At 38.5% G+C, this 17,343-nt stretch overlaps 1 protein-coding gene across 1 annotated transcript in view; it reads right to left on the bottom strand.

Moving 5' to 3' along the window:
* col14a1a (collagen, type XIV, alpha 1a) overlaps positions 1–17,343 on the bottom strand; it is a 504,124-nt gene that overhangs the window by 103,386 nt on the left and 383,395 nt on the right. Inside the window, 1 exon segment of the mRNA XM_051935518.1 lies at positions 10,282–10,359. Coding sequence (XP_051791478.1) covers positions 10,282–10,359 — 78 coding nt within the window.

Below are 17,343 nucleotides of genomic sequence, written 5' to 3'. Positions count from 1 at the left end.
AATGTAAAACTTTTTACATGTTTTTTTTAAGAAAAAAAATGTAACGCTAAGGAGGCTATGCATTTTAGGACAAATGCTCCTGGTGATTTGTTAGATTTCAGCCTACTTAATTCAAGCAGTACTTTTCCCTATACTGTTTCAAAGTTACTAAATACCTACTTAGTAGTTCTGTTTACTTTGAGAGGTTATCAACTTCTTCACACATATAAAGTGCAATTAGGTGCAAGTTCAAACGACTGCTATTTTACTTTCTATTATGATTAACCTTTACTATTCCTAATAACTCTTCAGTAATTCTTGACCATTTGTTTATTTACTAAAATATTGAAAAAATCTCTTTAGGTCATCTGCCCTACAGTGTAAAATCATTATATTTTTAAAACTGCTGACTGCTTCTACTAAGTTTTAATTTCGTTGAAACTAACCAAAATTAACTGAGTATACAGAATTCTTACAGGTGTTTTTAACATTGAAAGCATTGTCTGGTATACATTCTTCCTGTATTGTACTAGTAAATTACAGTCCTCACAGGTGGCGCAGTGGTAGTGCTGCTGCCTTGCAGTAAGGAGACTGTGGAAGATTGTGGGTTCGCGTCCCGGTTCCTCCCTGTGTGGAGGCAGGTATGGAAAACGAATGCTACAGGTTCACGTGGTATTTCAGTTAATCTATAACTTGGGAACAGAAGGCAGTGCAGATACCACATGATTAACGATGTTTCAGTTAGTGTGCAACTTATGAATGGAAAATATCACAATGGTGTGAAAAGCATCAAAGAATTTGAGCAGAGTCACTCAATATAAATAATAGCCTGTGTGAAAGACAGAAAAGTGGAATAATAGAAAAAAAGAAACAACAGCAAGAACAAAGATATAAAAACCAACGTCAGAAACCAAGACATGTCAGAAAGAAAGAGAGAGAGAGACTATTTTCTTTGGATGTCAGGGAACACAAATGTATGCATCATGTATTCAGTTGCCGAATTAAAAAGCTGCCCAAGACAACATCTACCCTTGACATTGTTGATTTTTTAGAACGCTTCTCTAAGACTGTATCAAGATTTTTACTATTTTATTTTCTATTATACAAGGTTGAGTCAAGCTAAAGTTAGAAAATGGGATTTATTAGAAAATGGAACGAACCGTAACAAAACTGATAATGTCATTTCTCAATGTAGTCTCCACCCTTCCCAATACACTTGCACAAACCTGCCTGGAAGCGCCTGGATTTCAGCAAAACAAAAGGTTTTGTCTTGGAATGAACATGTCCTATGTTCTAAATAAAACACCATTAACACTAGAATTACCAGAGCCTACGAAAAAACTCATAGATCAAACCGGGGACTCTTAACCCCTTAACCGCCCTCTGCCGGATATATCCGGCACCGTTGTTTTAAAGCTAACGCCATACTGCCGGAATTATCCGGCACATTTGCCTGTGGTTATATGAATGCCTGGCAAGTAGTATAACTGACGGTTTGGCGTGGGTATTATTACTACGTTGTATTTCGACAAGTCTGTGGTTGTTTTGGCCGGTCATGTGACGTGATTCGCATGTAACAGCTGTGAATATGGCGAAACGTAAACTGACTTCAAGTGAGGCTTTGCAGGCGATTTTGGACAGTTCTGATCATGATTGTAGCAGTTCTGAAGAAGATTTTAGTGACAGTGATGAGCAGCAACGTGCGCTGCATGATACTGTGAATGAAGACGCATCGGATGACGGCACTGAGTGGGTGTATCCCCAGCATCTCAGCTGGGCTGCTGCCCGTGGTGAACTACCTTTTCTGCATTCGTTTGAGGGAACGTGTGGCTTTATTGTTGATGTAAACAATTACACTGCTGAGCAGTTTTATGAGCTGTTTGTGTCACCTGATTTGATCAGACATTTTGTTCATCAGACAAATCTGTATGCAGCACAGTTTATTGAGAAAAATCCCAATTTACCTCCACATTCCTGTGTTCGTGCTTGGTTTGACACTGATGAAAACGAAATGAAAAAATTCATTGGGATTTTGATGTTGATGGGAATAATCAGAAAACCAGATATTGAGATGTACTGGTCTACAGATCCTATGTATGCAACACCTATTTTTGCAGCTGTCATGACACGTAACCGATTCTCTTTGCTGCTGAAATTCTTTCATTTGAATGACAACAGAAACGAGCCAGATAAGAAAGATCCAAACCGCGACCACTTGTTCAAGCTACGTCCTTTGATTGATCATTTATTTGAAGCATTTCAGTTGCCCTACATGCCAGGACCGTCAGTTGCAGTTGATGAAAGTTTATTGTCGTGGAAGGGCCGCTTACAGTTTCGACAGTATCTACCATTGAAAAGGGCACGGTTTGGTATCAAGATGTTTTGCTTAGCTGAGAATTCAGGTTACATTTATAGATTTCGTGTATACACTGGCAACTTGCACAACATTTAGTGGTCAATACTGCTTGAATAAATGTAAAAAATGTAAAAAAAATGTAAAAAAGTAAAAAAACGAAAATTGTTCAGATTTCGCCTGGCGTGGGGAATATTTAGGGAGTTGGCGGTTAAAGGGTTAATTACAAGTCAGCATATCTTACCGCTACACCACGGAAGCTGTTGCCTTACCCTTGAACCTTTTGTGAAGGTGTTTATTTGATCTTTGGACTTCAGGCTTCACACATTATATAGTTTATGTCATTTACTACTAAAATATGCCAAACGTTTCTGTTTTAACAATGTATTTACACAGATTATTGTAGAAACGGAACACACATGAAATACATGTGTTCCAAATAACAATCAATTATTTCCACTCTAAAACTCCAACACTTAATTCACTCCCAGATAATCAATCAAGGCATGAGCTGGGAGAAGTCTGTGCACAGTCTGCGGCGGTGGGGGATGGAATAGCAGGCTGCTTGCCTTAATCTGCACATTTACAGGACAAAAGACGCTGAGGGAGAGGTGTGACTGGAGTTAAGGTGGGCCGGATCTACGAGTTTTTTCATAGGCTCTGGTAATTCTAGTGTTAAACCTGTCACTTACTTACTTACTTTACCTGTCACTGAGTCCAAAGTAGAGGAACGTGTAGCAGGGTTTCACCTGGGCTCATGCGGAAATAAAGCAGCCATCCACAAATTCCATCGATCATTTGAACAGAAAGGGAAGGTCCTTTCTTAACATACAAGCCACTTATGATTACAAGTGTTCTTTTATTGATGTTGTAGTGAAATAGCCAGGTAGCATTCATGACGCGAATTCCATGTTGAACACACATTTGGGAAAAAAAAAGGTGCTGGGCATAATCTAAATGACATTCCCTTTATTATCTATGCCTGTTTCGTTCTCTTGATAGCAGATTTTTGCTCTTTCATGTGGACGGAGATTTTTTAAAAAATGGTGCGTGTGTGGACAGGATTTTTTTTAAAAACAAAGGACGAAAATTCCCATTTTAAAAAATACCCGGGTACATGTGGATGAGGCCCAAGACTAATAACTCTAATGTGAATTATATGGCGCATGAGTGCAACCATTATTATGGAATATTATAGATAATGCAAAAGATGACCTAAAAAGATTCTTTCAGTATTTTAGTAGAAAAAGAACTGTCAAGGAGGAGGCAAAGTATACAGGAATGTTAAAGGGGAATTAAAAAATAAAGGTAATGAAACAGATGAGGTCACATGTGAAGAAGTGAATAACCTGCCAGCAGTAAAGGGGGCTACTAAGAAGGTACCTAGTAATTTTTAAATTGTAAAAAGAGAACACCGAAATGAAATAGATCACCAGGATCTGATAACATTTATTTTCAAGTGTTTAATGAAATTAATGAGTAGATATATACACCCTTGACACATATTTTTAGAAAGTGTTGTGCACTATGGAAATTGTGAAAGAATGGAAAATACCAGAGAGTAGAAACCCATTATATAAAAAGAGTAATTGGACAGATCCAAGTAACTATAGGCCAGTAAGCTTAAAATGCATCACAGGAAAATTAATGGAAGGAATTATTAATGGAAAGACTGAGTAACACATGGCAAGAACAGGAGTTTTACTGAACAGTCAGCATAGTTTCAGACAAGAGAGTCATGTTTAACCAACATACTTGAATCCTATGTGTAAGCCACAAAAGGATATGATCAGAGTGGTGCATATATTATTTATATTTATGCTGGGCATTAAACTAAAATAGGTACATGTTTAAGGTGTAGTGTGTAGATGAGTGCAGAATTGGCTAAAACTACAATAAGCAGAATTATTATAAACCATAATTCTGCTTATGGTTTATAAAGCCTTAAATAATCTCGCCCCATCTTATATATCGGAATGTCTGACATCTTATATTCCAAATCGTAACCTCAGATCCTCAAATGAGTGTCTCCTTAGAATTCCAAGAGCAAAACTTAAAAGAAGTGGTGAGGCGGCCTTCTGCTGTTATGCACCTAAAATCTGGAATTGCCTGCCAATAGGAATTCGCCAGGCTAATACAGTGGAGCACTTTAAAAAACTTCTGAAAACACATTATTTTAACATGGCCTTCTCATAACTTCACTGTAATTTAAATCCTGATACTCTGTATATCCAATTCATTATAATAACTATTCATGGTGGCTCTAAAATCTATACTAACCCCTACTCTCTCTTCTGTTTCCTTTTCCGGTGTCCTTTTGGTGGTGGCATCTACTCAAAGCACCGTGATGTTCCAACAGTGATGGATTAAAAGCCAGAAATCTGCATGACCATCATCATCAAGTCCTTCTGTGAGAACCCTAATTACAAAGAGGACTATTTCATTTATGTTAGGTAGAATGCCCAGAGGGGACTGAGCGGTCTCGTGGCCAGGCACACCTGCAGATTTTATTTTTTCCTCCAGCCGTCTGGAGTATTTTTTTTTTTTTTTTCTGTCCCCCTGGCCATCGGACCTTACTCTTTTTCTATGTTAACTAATGTTGTCTTATTTTAATTTCTTATTTTGTCTTTTATTTTCCTTTTCTTCTCTATATAAAGCACTTTGAGCTACTTTTTGTATGAAAATGTGCTATACAAATAAATGTTGTTGTTGTTGAAGCTTTATAACAAACTAATAAGGCCTCATCTGGATTACTGTTGTAGCTGCTGAATTATAAGGTGTCATCAGGCACGGATAAGACGCGTGTCAAAAGAATTCTCTGAGTCCAAGAGTTCGTTTTAAAGGTATTTAGTGAAAGTTAAAAGCGAATAATCCAAACAAGAATAAAAGAAAAAATAGTTACACACGTAGAATAAAAGGCAAAAAAAAAGAGAAAAAATGTATCTTCTATAAACTTAGCTTTTCTTGAAAAACTTTAGTTATTTCTATACTTAAAGGTTCTTAATTTCTTCTTCTCTACTTAAAGGTTCTTAATTTCTTTTTCTCTACTTAAAGGTTCTTAATTTCTTCTTCTCTACTTAAAGGTTATTAATTTCTTCTTCTGTACGCTTTAAGTATGGCACAACACAGAAATTAAGTGCTGTTTTCTTACATATTTAATTCTCACACTAAAAAGGCTCATAAGCCGGTTGGCACATAGGCAAGTACCCAGGCACGGTAACATGCTGTCACTGTTAAAAACCGTATGACTCTACACCTTATACAAGGCAAGGCTGTCACTAACTAACTGAAGAATAATGTTTACTCCAAGCTGTTAGAAATGGCAAGAATGTACCAATACGATTCAATTTAGGGGGTTATAGGAACCTCCCATAATTTATGCATTGTCATCTAAGAAATATTCATGAATCTTATAGAACAAGAAAAATGGCTCTTACAACTGTGTACAATACACTGGTATCCTTTCTGTTCAAACATAACCCATAATGGCAGAAGAGATTACTTCTGTTCCAGAAAGAGTCCCTACACCCCAAAAACGCAGTAAGACTTTTTATTCTCCTCAATCTTGCATGGAGTAGAGTGTGGCAGAGGTAGAACTTCTGATAAAACTACCTTGTCAGTTCTGCTCCTCAGCTTAGCATCTACATCTTTAAATTTGGATTTAAGAACTGATAGACTGCCTTTATGTATGTCATTTGTTCCAACATGGACAATGACAACATGACCCACCCCCATTCTTGCCAAGAACCAAAGTTCAAGTTTTTGGATCTTATTTTATGAGAGCAAGACCACAGACTACTTTGGAAACCAAAATTTTAACCCTAGCAGACAAGAGAACCAGAGGTGAAAAAGACTTACCTAGGCAACAGAGTTACTATCGTACTCCCTATTTTCTAAAATCTTTCTGATATCAAATTCTATTTAGTTATGCCGACCGTTTTACCTACCGAGAGAACATACCATCATTATTGTTACGGCAGTATACATACCTCCTCAGGCTAATGTTAAGTCAGTGCTTGAAAAAATGTTTGACGTTATCAGTAAACAACAGAACTCGCACCCTGATGCAATTTTTATCATTGCTGGGGATTTTAATCAAGCGAATCTTAAGGATGTATTCCCGAGATTTTATCAGCATGTACAAAACCAGAGGGGAACACATCTTAGACCAGGGGTAGGCAACGTCGGTCCTGGAGTGCCACAGTATGTGCAGGTTTTTGTTCCAACCCAGTTCCTTAACGAGAACCCAATTATTGCTGATGAAGCACATATTGCTTAAGTGACATTTTAATGCTTCATTTTAGTGGTCTCGCTTGTTAAGGTTCTCCAACCTTAATTGCTTATTTCAATCTTAAACTGCTGCATTCAGTGTTTTAATTGCTCCTTATTAGCAATAAGATGTAAAACAGGGGTAGGCAATGTCGGTCCTGGTGAGCTGCAGTGGCTACAGGTTTTCATTCCAACCCAATTGCTTAATTAGAAACCAATCATTGCCAATCTCAGACCTTATTTAATTTTATGGCTTGTTAGTCTGTGCAATGTAAGGCTTTTATATCGTAGATTTTTTTCCTTTCCAAGGATATCATCCAAATGATTTGAAGCCTAAAACAGATCATTTTCAGTCTGTCACATTTTTCCATTAAGTGTTTTATTAAATCAAACCGTGCATGATGAACACACACAGATGTAATTGGGGAAAAAAGCTAGCTGGAGAACTGCTGGCTGCTTTGTCGTTTACATCTTATTGCTAATAAGGAGCAATTAAAACACTGAATGCAGCAGTTTAAGATTGAAATAAGCAATTAAGGTTGGAGAACCTTAACAAGCGAGACCACTAAAATGAAGCATTAAAATGTCACTTAAGCAATATGTGCTTCATCAGCAATAATTGAGTTCTCGTTAAGGAACTGGGTTGGAACAAAAACCTGCACATACTGTGGCACTCCAGGACCGACGTTGCCTACCCCTGTCTTAGACCACGTCTATACAAACATAAAAGATGCCTATAAGGTCATTCCACGCCCCCACCTTGGCAAGTTTGATCATCTCTCTTTGCCTCTTGTTCCAGCACACAAAGCCCTTATCAACAGTACTAATCCAATTAGCAAGACTGTTAAAAAGTTTGGCCTGAAGCTGCCATTTGCCAGCTCCAGGACTGCTTTGAACAAACAGACTGTAATATATTTTTTCATCAGACAGACTTAGAGATATATACTTCATCTGTGCTGTCATATATTAATTACTGTGTGGACAATGTCATGATCAACAAAAGGATTAAGGTCTACCCAAATGAGAAACCATGGATGAATAGTGAAGTCAAACAGCTGCTCAGGGAAAGGGACAAAGTCCTTTAAATTAGGAGACACCACAGCCCATAGAGCTGCCAGGGCTAACCTCAAGAAGGACATTAAGTCTGCTAACTAAACTAATGTACAAACAACGGATTGAGGAGGACTTTGACAGTAACTCAAACTCACAGCGGATGTGCCAAGGCATCCGATTAATCATGGATTACAAAAAGAAAAATGACGTACAATACACACTAGCCAATAACAATGCAAACCTAGCAGAGGAACGTAACAGTTTCTTTGCACAGTTTGACAAGGACAATAAACAGCCTCCAGTCAGCTTCGAGCTGACAGGAGACTCACAGCCTGTAGTCGTACACATACATGATGTGTGGCGGGCACTCGAAAACATCGATACAAGGAAGGCAGCAGGTCCTGATAATGTGCAAGGACGTGTGCTCCAGGCCTGCGCTGACCAATTAGCAGAGGTATTTACACACATATTCAACCTCTGTCTCTCCTCATGTGTAGTCCCCTTGTGCCTGAAATCCACAACCATTGTACCTGTTCCCAAAAAACCGAGGATAACCTGTCTTAATGACTATCGACCAGTCGCTCTCACCCGTCATCGCAAAGTGCTTTGAACGACTGGTAATCACCCACATCAAAGCCTCCATCCCAGCTGATCTAGACCAACACCAGTTTGCCTATTGGTCAAACAGATCATCTGTGTGGCTCTACATGCTGCCCTCTCGCACCTGGAAAAGCCCAACACCTATGTTAGGATGCTCTTCATTGACTACAGCTCTGCATTTAATACCATCATACCTAACCAGCTGATCAAAAAACTCTATGCACTAGGACTTACTCTGTCCATATGCAACTGGTTACTGGATATTCTCACCATCCACCCCCAGTCTGTCAGGATGGGCAAACACACATCCTCCACCTTTACCCTGAGCACTGGTGTGCCGCAAGGATGTATACTAAGTCCCCTTCTCTATGCACTCTTCACCCATGACTGTCAACCCATCCACCAATCAAACATTGTTAAATTTGTGGATGATACAACTGTCATCGGGCTTGTAACAGACAACAATGAAGCTGCATATAGGGAAGAGGTTCAGAATCTGAAAGCATGGTGCAACACCAACAACCTGGTCTTAAATACCAAAAAGACCAAAGAAGTTATTCTGGATTTTAGGACCACTAAAAAGACCAATCACAGTCCCATAACAATCAATGCAGTTGCTGTGGAGAGATTCCAGCTTTAAGTTTCTAGGAGTCACCATCTCAGAGGACCTGTCCTGGGCTGACAACAACTTGGCTATAATAGGCAAAGCACAACAACGTCTCTATTTTCTCAGGAAGCTAAGGAGACATGACCTCCCCCAGAAGCTGCTGGTTAATTTCTATAGATGCACTATAGAGAGCATCTTAACTAACTGCATGATGGCCTGGTACAACAGTTGCACCAAGGCTGCTAAAGAAGCCCTGCAGCGGGTCATAAAAACAGCAGAGGCCATTATTGGGACTGAACTGCCATCACTCAAACTCTTGAATAATACTCACTATGTGAGAAGGGCCAAAAACATTCTCAAGGACAAAACTCATCCTGGAAATTCTTTGTTTGAGCTCCTCCCGTCAGGCAGACGCTTTAGGTCAATTTGTGTACGCACAAACAGACTAAAAAAGAGCTTTTTCCTGTTTGCCATAAACCTTCTGAACTCTGAATCTCCTCAGTCTGAGATCATTTTTAATTGAACATGTGCAATAAGCTATATTGGTAAAGTGCAATATACTAATGTAGTATATAATATATAATATGTAATGTGCTATTTATTAACAGGTGCAATAACAATTTATGCTGCTGTACTTTGAGCAATAATAATTTGCTCTGGTTACTTGATCACTTAACACTGTATATGACATATTTGGAATTATCTGATTTTTCTTTAAATGCACCTTGCGGCTGTCACAAAAGGTAATTTCGTTGTACCTGAACTTGAATAATTAAAGTGTTTCAGTTATTCTCTGAATAAACAGAGACAGTAAGCATAGGTAATGGCAATTTTAGGGACAAACACAGAATTTCAGAAATCAAATTAATCTCTTCCTATATTGCATGTATCTTACTATGCATTATTACATTTGCTTCAGCAATAATGAGACTGCATATAGCCACTTGATCCTGACAGTCACCAAAACAAAGGAATTTCATTCTGGACTTCAGCAGATAACAGGTCAGTCATATTTCCTCCAGTTTTAAAAAGACAAAAGTCTTTTCTTGTGGTTATGGCTTTATGATGAAGAAAAACTCTCAAGAGACAGTTTCTGATGTGCCTTAAGAAATACTGTACATAACAAGACACAAGATACTCTTGAATTACCTCTTGGTAGTATCATATGTATATGTACTGTATATAAATGAGGGAATTGCCATAAAATGGTCGGTGACATGGCTAGAAGATTAGAAAACAGTTTTCCCCAATCAGTATCTGTCAGTTCTTATTTTTTCTTTCTTTTCGTCCGAGATAGGTACTTGAAGTACCCCAGTACACAACTGACCCTGCAGCCTACTTTGAAGTGGTATCTGTAAAATTCATTTGTGTATTGATTTTTATAATAAATAATTTTATCTTGAGTTGAAGAATTACTTACAAGTCCTGGGATTTCACAGCATTTGTCTCTGTTGGCCCAAGAAGAGCTGCACACTATGTCAAACATCTGAAGCTGGAACTGTTGAACACAAATGAAGATATTTTATAAATATCAATCACACAAAATATAAACATTTTTTAAACAATAAAATGAATGTGCTTAGGCTGTACGTGGTCTCCACACAAAAAGATGCTACACTCAACATCTGAAGCTTATAGTATGAAAATTTCCCGATAAAATTCTAAAGGAAAATGAGACTAGAAAATATGTAAACTCTAGTGCAGTTTTTGGAACAATTTCTAGACAATCTTACCATACCAACCCATACCATTTTTATTTGTTAAGCGCTTAAAAAACACAGCATTACAACTGACCGAAGCGCTGTACAGTTAAAACAAGCAAGACTAAAAGCAAAATATTAAAAAGCAAACATTAAGAGAGAATTAAAACAGAGACACTAAAAAACAGGTCAGGGGACCCAATAAAACAGAGAAATAGCAAAAAGCAAGTGGAAATAAGACAGGTTAAGAATTGAAAGCCAATGTGAAGAAGTGCGTTTTTAGGTGTGATTTGAATGTGGTGACTGAAGCGGCTTGCCTAACCACTAAAGGTAAGGAGTTCCAGAGCTTGGGTGCACAGACAGAAAAAGCCCTTTCACCACGAGCTTTAAAACGTGCCTTGGGAACGGTTAGGAGCAGCTGATCTGCGGATCTAAGAACACGAGGGGGATTGTGACGATGGAGCAAGACACTCAAGTAGGCAGGGGCTAGACCATTCAGTGCCTTATAGGTTAAGAGGAGTATCTTAAAATCAATTCTGAAGCTAACCGGCAGCCAGTGTAGGGTTTTTAAAATCGGTGTAATGTGTTGGCTTCTGCTGCTTCCAGTTAAAAGTCTTGCAGCCGCATTTTGAACCAATTGGAGTCTCGAAAGAGTGGCTTTACTAATACCATATAGGCAGGAATTAGAATAGTCGAGCCGGGACGTAATGAATGCATGGATTACTGATTCCAGGAGGTGGTAAGGCAGAATTGGTTTGAGTTTGGCAATTCGCCTGAGATGGAAAAAGCAGGATTTTACTGTGCTGTTGACTTGAGCATCCATTTTCAGGGCCATATCCATTTTGATTCCAAGATTGGAAACAGACGAAGTTACTGGAATGGGAAGAAAGTCGAGGTCAAGGGGTAGGGTCTGTTTGCGGTCGGGACTAAAAACAATGACCTCGGTTTTTGAATCGTTCAGGTGAAGGAAGTTTACAGCCAGCCAGTCCTTAATGTCAGATAAGCAGTCGAGAAGAGGTTTAGTGGAGTCAGTTGACTTGAGGGAGAAATAAATTTGGCAGTCATCAGCATATAGGTGATACGAGATTGCATGTTTTCTAAAAATTGCACCTAAAGGCAGGATGTAAATTGAAAAAAGTAGTGGCCCCAAAATGGAACCCTGGGGGACACCACATGGGAGTGGGACTGATTCAGATGAAAAATCATCTAGCATGACTCTAAGAGTCCTGTTGCAGAAATATGACTTGAACCAGTCGAGGGCTAAGCCAGATACACCAACCCAGGATTCGAGTCGGGAGATCATGATGTCGTGGTCGATTGTGTCGAAGGCAGCAGATAAATTGAGAAGAACCATAATCACGTAGAGTCCTGAGTCCAATGCCAAAAGGACATCATTTAGGACACGTAAATGCGCTGTTTCTGTGCTGTGTTGGGGCCTAAAGCCTGACTGAAAAAGGTCCATTACCTGATGGTCCTGTAGGTGGTGAATTAATTGCTCATAAGCTACTTTTTCGAGTAATTTTGACAGGAAAGGTAGTTTGGAAATTGGACGAAGATTGGAGAAGACGGCAGGGTCAAGATCAGGTTTTTTCACGATTGGATGTACTACTGCGTGTTTGAAAGCACAAGGAACTGTAGCCGAAGATAGACTACTAGTTATGATCTTTAAGACATCATATCGAATCACAGGAAAGACATCTTTCAGCAGTCTGGACGGCACCACATTGTCCGGAGAGCCTGAAGGCTTCATTGAGGCGACGATTTTTTCCAGATTGGGGAGCGAAATGGGTTCAAAGCTAGTGAGGGAGCCGTGTACAGGAACGGCTAAATCAATAGAGCCAGAAGAAGAAATGGAGATCTGGGATCTAATGTTCGTGACCTTATCCAGAAAAAACGTAAGGATCTGATTACAAAGAGCATTGGAGGGAGAAGAGAAAACAGTTGCAGCTGGAGAGAGGACAGCATTCAGTGTTTTGTATAAGACACGTTGATTGCCAGAATTTTTTGAGATGATGTCAGTAAAAAAACGGTTCCTTGCACCTCTGACTGCTCTCTGGTATTGAGACCACATGTCTCTCATGCAGTCAAAGGTAACAGTGAGACCATCTTTCCTCCATTTACGTTCTAGCCGCCTACAGTTTTGCCTGATGGAGCGAGTTTGTTCATTTAGCCATGGGTCATGCTTGACTTTGGATTGTCTCTGTTTGAGTGGGGCTACAACATCCATCACAGAACAGCAGGAAGTATAGAAGGTTTGCAATAAAACATCAGCATCCGTGGATTCACATGATGTGGAGATTGATGAAAAAGCAGCTGCAAAATCTTCAGCAGCAGAAGGGGACATGACACGGAAGGGACGGGTAGTGGTGGATTTACCATGCTCAGCAGAGACCAAATCCAAATTAAACAGAACAGGCGAGTGATCAGAAAAACTGGGAGGCAGAATGTCCAAGTCACTGATTCTGAGACCGCGAGAAAGAACCAGGTCCAGTGTGTGAGCCTGTCCATGTGTTGGTCCATTGACTAGTTGAGAAAGACCAAAGGAGTCAATAATGTCCAGAAAGTCTTTTGCTAGAGGTTTAACGGGACAGCAAACATGGATATTAAAATCACCCAAACAAAGGAAGCGATCATATCTGCAGGTAATATCAGCCAAAAAAGCTGCAAATTCGTCTAAAAAGTCCTTATTATATTTTGGGGGGCGATAGATGAGTGTGCACAGCAGCGGTGGAGAACAGACAAGTTCAAACATACTGAGCTCAAAAGTTAAAGGGGAAAATGAAAGCGGAAGGGAAGGGCGTTTGCAGATAAAATCAGATTTAAATAAGGTCAATAAGCCCCTACAAAGAGAAAGAAGACACAGCCAATAATCACAATAAAAGTACATTAAAAATGCATTTCAGTTTAAGGTACAAAGTGAAGAATCAATGTCCACAACTGAGCTCATATGACACTGCAATTTAGAACTGAAATGGAGCTCTAGGAAACTGCAATATTATGCCTAATAAGTACATGATTATGGAATAATATTCTAACTATTAACAGAAACACAACAATGATAGGAACATGAAAAGGCCTTTAGCTGAAGGCACAACTGTACAGAAAAAAAAGTTCAATTGTAAATGAAGACAACACAATAAAGTAGAAATAAAAATCAGTTACTGCTACTTATAAATTAATTTCTGATAACACAGTGAGCAGTTTAATATAATGTGACATGAGATTCAGAAACTTTCTGTGGGAAGAAAAACAATTCACAATATTAATTAACAAATCAGGGTCTTTATCTTGCAAGGGTTCAGCCACTCTGAACACTATGAATTTTTACATGGTATTTTACAGTAAATGGCACACCTATTTACTGTATGTAACTAGCAAGCACATTTGAAAAAAAAAGGAAAAAAAAACATGGTTAAATGATGAATCCACGTATCCTTTTTTCAAATTTTTAAACAATGGAAACTTTTAAATCTTAGCAGTAAAGAATATAAGACAGGAAAGGAATTATTCTGTTTTTCAAGGTTTTTCCAAATGAAGTTACTCAGTTGAAAGCTCATAGCCAACAGAAAGTAAATAAAAAGAAGTTGTATTTAACTTCAACGCTGATGAATTCAAATTTAATTTGCATAGGCCAGAGTATCAGACCACTTTATAATTTTCAGTTAACACTTACATATTATGGGAGGTGGCAGGAGCCCCATAGTACCCATAGAAGAATACATAAAGACCCAGTCAGAATGTTTATATTTCACAAAAACAGCAGGCTGGTTTGGGATTCATATCCAGTGCAATGTAACTATGAGATAGCATTGATAACTACTGCACCACATTTAGTGACTTAAACTTTACCTAGTCAGGACTTTATTTCTTCAGTCTTTAAGATGAACAATCTAAGTACTTGAGGTACATGATGAACATGCCCTGTAGCATCCCTGTCTAGATCTGGTTCCATGCAGTAAGGAGAAAAAAAAATGAAACAGTTTATGTAAACTGATGAATAGACAGAATAATGTTCATCTACCCAGCAATTATTTGTGCCCGTTATTTAACACTAGAATTACCAGAGTCTACGAAAAAACTCGTAGATCCGGCCCACCTTAAAACCGTTCTCACCTCTCTTTTGTCTTCTAAATGTGCCGATTAAGAGGAGCAGTGAGCAGCCGGCTATTCCATCCCCCACCGTCGCAGAACGTTCACTAAGTTTTCCCAGCTCATGGCTTGTTTGATTATCTGGGAGTGACTGAACTGCTGGAGTTTTAGAATGGAAATAATAGATCGCTATTTGGAACACACGCATTTCATGCGTGTTCCGTTTCTACAGTAATCTGTGTAAACACATTGCTAAAACAGAAACTTTTTCATATTTTAGTAATAAATGTTACAAAATGTAGGCATAAACTATAGAATCTGTGAAGCCTGAAGTCCAAACATCAAATAAACACTTTCACAAAAGGTTCAAGGATGATACAAAAGCTTCCGTGGCTTAACGCTACGGTTTGCTGACTTGGATCTCAGCTGCCTTACCGTGCTACAGAGACGTGAGTTCGATTCCCAGCTTTGAAGAAAGTGGTTCTTTTTTTCCTCAAATGAACATTGAATTTATAAATTGGTATGCACTGTAAATCGTTAACTTTAAAATGTCAATCGCGGTTATTTCTGTTGATTAATTCATGTTTTTTACTTAGAGTCAGAACAGGAGTTTTTTCAGCTTATTCAGCTTCTGATCTGACTCAAACAGCGCCAGTATAACTTCACACCCAATCTGACGCTGTTCGTTTTCAAATAATATTGCATTACTTCGACGATGTTTTCTGATTGGTACTATTCGCGTCATAAAATGATTTCTTCAAAACGTCACATATATTTGTCTCTTTCTTTTTTTAAAATGTGCGTTGTAGCACTCAGCAACTGGCCACCTGCATGTTCTTGCGCACACTGAATAAGACAGCGCTATATGCAATCATCAGATTCATGTTCAATGTTAACAGTTATATAGCACAGAATGGAAATCAGCAGTTCTTAGCATTCCACCACGCAAGCTGTCATATCAACCTCCTACTGTAACTTGCTTTCTTTTTTCTTCGGTTATAGTCTTGAATAAAAGTGCACTTGTTTTGTTATACTTTTACATCAACATATGTTCCTGTGTTTGAGTTACATGGGCATGCTCAAAAAATACACGTATAATGCCACGAAAAGTGCATGCAGACAGTTCAGTTCGCAAGCATTGGTACGACAATGCAGTCACAAGTACACTGCAGAGCTTTAGCACGTCTTTATGTGAAAACAGCATCAGATGGGGAGTGTCTGATGATTGCATATAGCGCAGAAGTTACTGCTCTTTACTATGCTTTCCTCTGCATGTCCTGGAATACAAAAGTAACAGCATACAGCAACACGTGGGGACTGGCAATATTGGGGGAAAAAAACCCGCAGTCGTATGTATCGTGATACACTGCAGAACTATAGCGCGTCTTTATGTGAAAACAGCAGTGTCAGGTGGGGGGCGGTAGGGAAGGATCCTGAACGCGACTGAGACAATGAAAAGTGAATTTAAAAAAAAAATATAGCTAACCTTTACAAATATCATAAATTACACCAGCTGTTACAGACTGAAATCAAATGTATCTTTTTATTCTAAAATAGTGAAAATAAGAACACTTCTCAAAAGGGAGTTGTGCAGGATCGAACTCATGATTCCCAGTCAGCGACTGATACTGTTGCGCCACGGAAGCAGTGATAGCTAATGTGTGTCAATGTCGCACACTAAGGTGGCTTTTTTTGGTGGTGGCTTTTTTTTTGTACCTTTTGTGAAAGTGTTTCTTTGATATTTGGACTTCAGGCTTCATACATTATATAGTTTATGCCTACATTTTGTCATTTGCTACTAGAATATATAAAACGTTTCTGTTTTAACAATGTGTTTACACAGATTACTGTAGAAATGCAACACATATGAAATGCGTGTGTTCCAAATAACAATCTATTATTTCTACTCTAAAACTCCACTTTAAACTCCACTTCACTCCCAGATAATCAATCAAGGCATGAGCTGGGAAAAGCTTGTTTACGTTCAAAGTCGTTGGGGAGATGGAATAGCCGGCTGCTGGCAGCTTGTCTTTATCAGTACATTTAGATGACAAAAGACGCTGGCGGAGAGGTGAGAACGGTTTTAAGAAGCGATTTAAGGTGGGCCGGATCTACGAGTTTTTTCGTAGGCTCTGGTAATTCTAGTGTTAAAAACAGTAACAGTGAGAGCATACTCTAGTAGCATTGGGCAGAAGGTAGGAACCAACCCTGTCTAAGGAATCTTCTAAAATTATTATCACCAATTTTTGTAATACTGTATGGCACTCACTCCTAAAAAATGTGACCGCTTAAAGGTGTTTCTTTGACTACTTCTGCCCAAGTGTAATTTGTTTAAGTCCTGCTTTCTTAGAGTGTTTTAATCCATTTCAGACCAAATTGCTATATGACAGCATTTTATATGTTTTTAAATATTATATAGTATATTTACATCACTCGTTTTTTGTTTGCTGACTAGCATTTTCCATGCTGTTCTGCATTTTTCATGTTATTTCTCTTTAGAAATAACATGTGAAAAACCTCAGCAGTACTTCAGAGGCATTTTTATTGAGTTGTGTCAATGTAACTGACTGCTGAATATAATATTTAAATCAATGTTTTTTATATTTTAGTAGCGGAGAATGACTATTCAAAGTATTCTTTTCAATGAAAAAAATTCAAAATTGCACTTTTAACACTAGAATCCCTGAAGCCTA

Source organism: Erpetoichthys calabaricus, chromosome 13 (assembly GCF_900747795.2).
Source record: "Erpetoichthys calabaricus chromosome 13, fErpCal1.3, whole genome shotgun sequence".
In the NCBI taxonomy this organism is placed as follows: Eukaryota; Metazoa; Chordata; class Cladistia; order Polypteriformes; family Polypteridae; genus Erpetoichthys; species Erpetoichthys calabaricus.
Note: the sequence above shows the minus strand (reverse complement) of the source record. Positions and strands in the feature narration are given on the sequence as shown.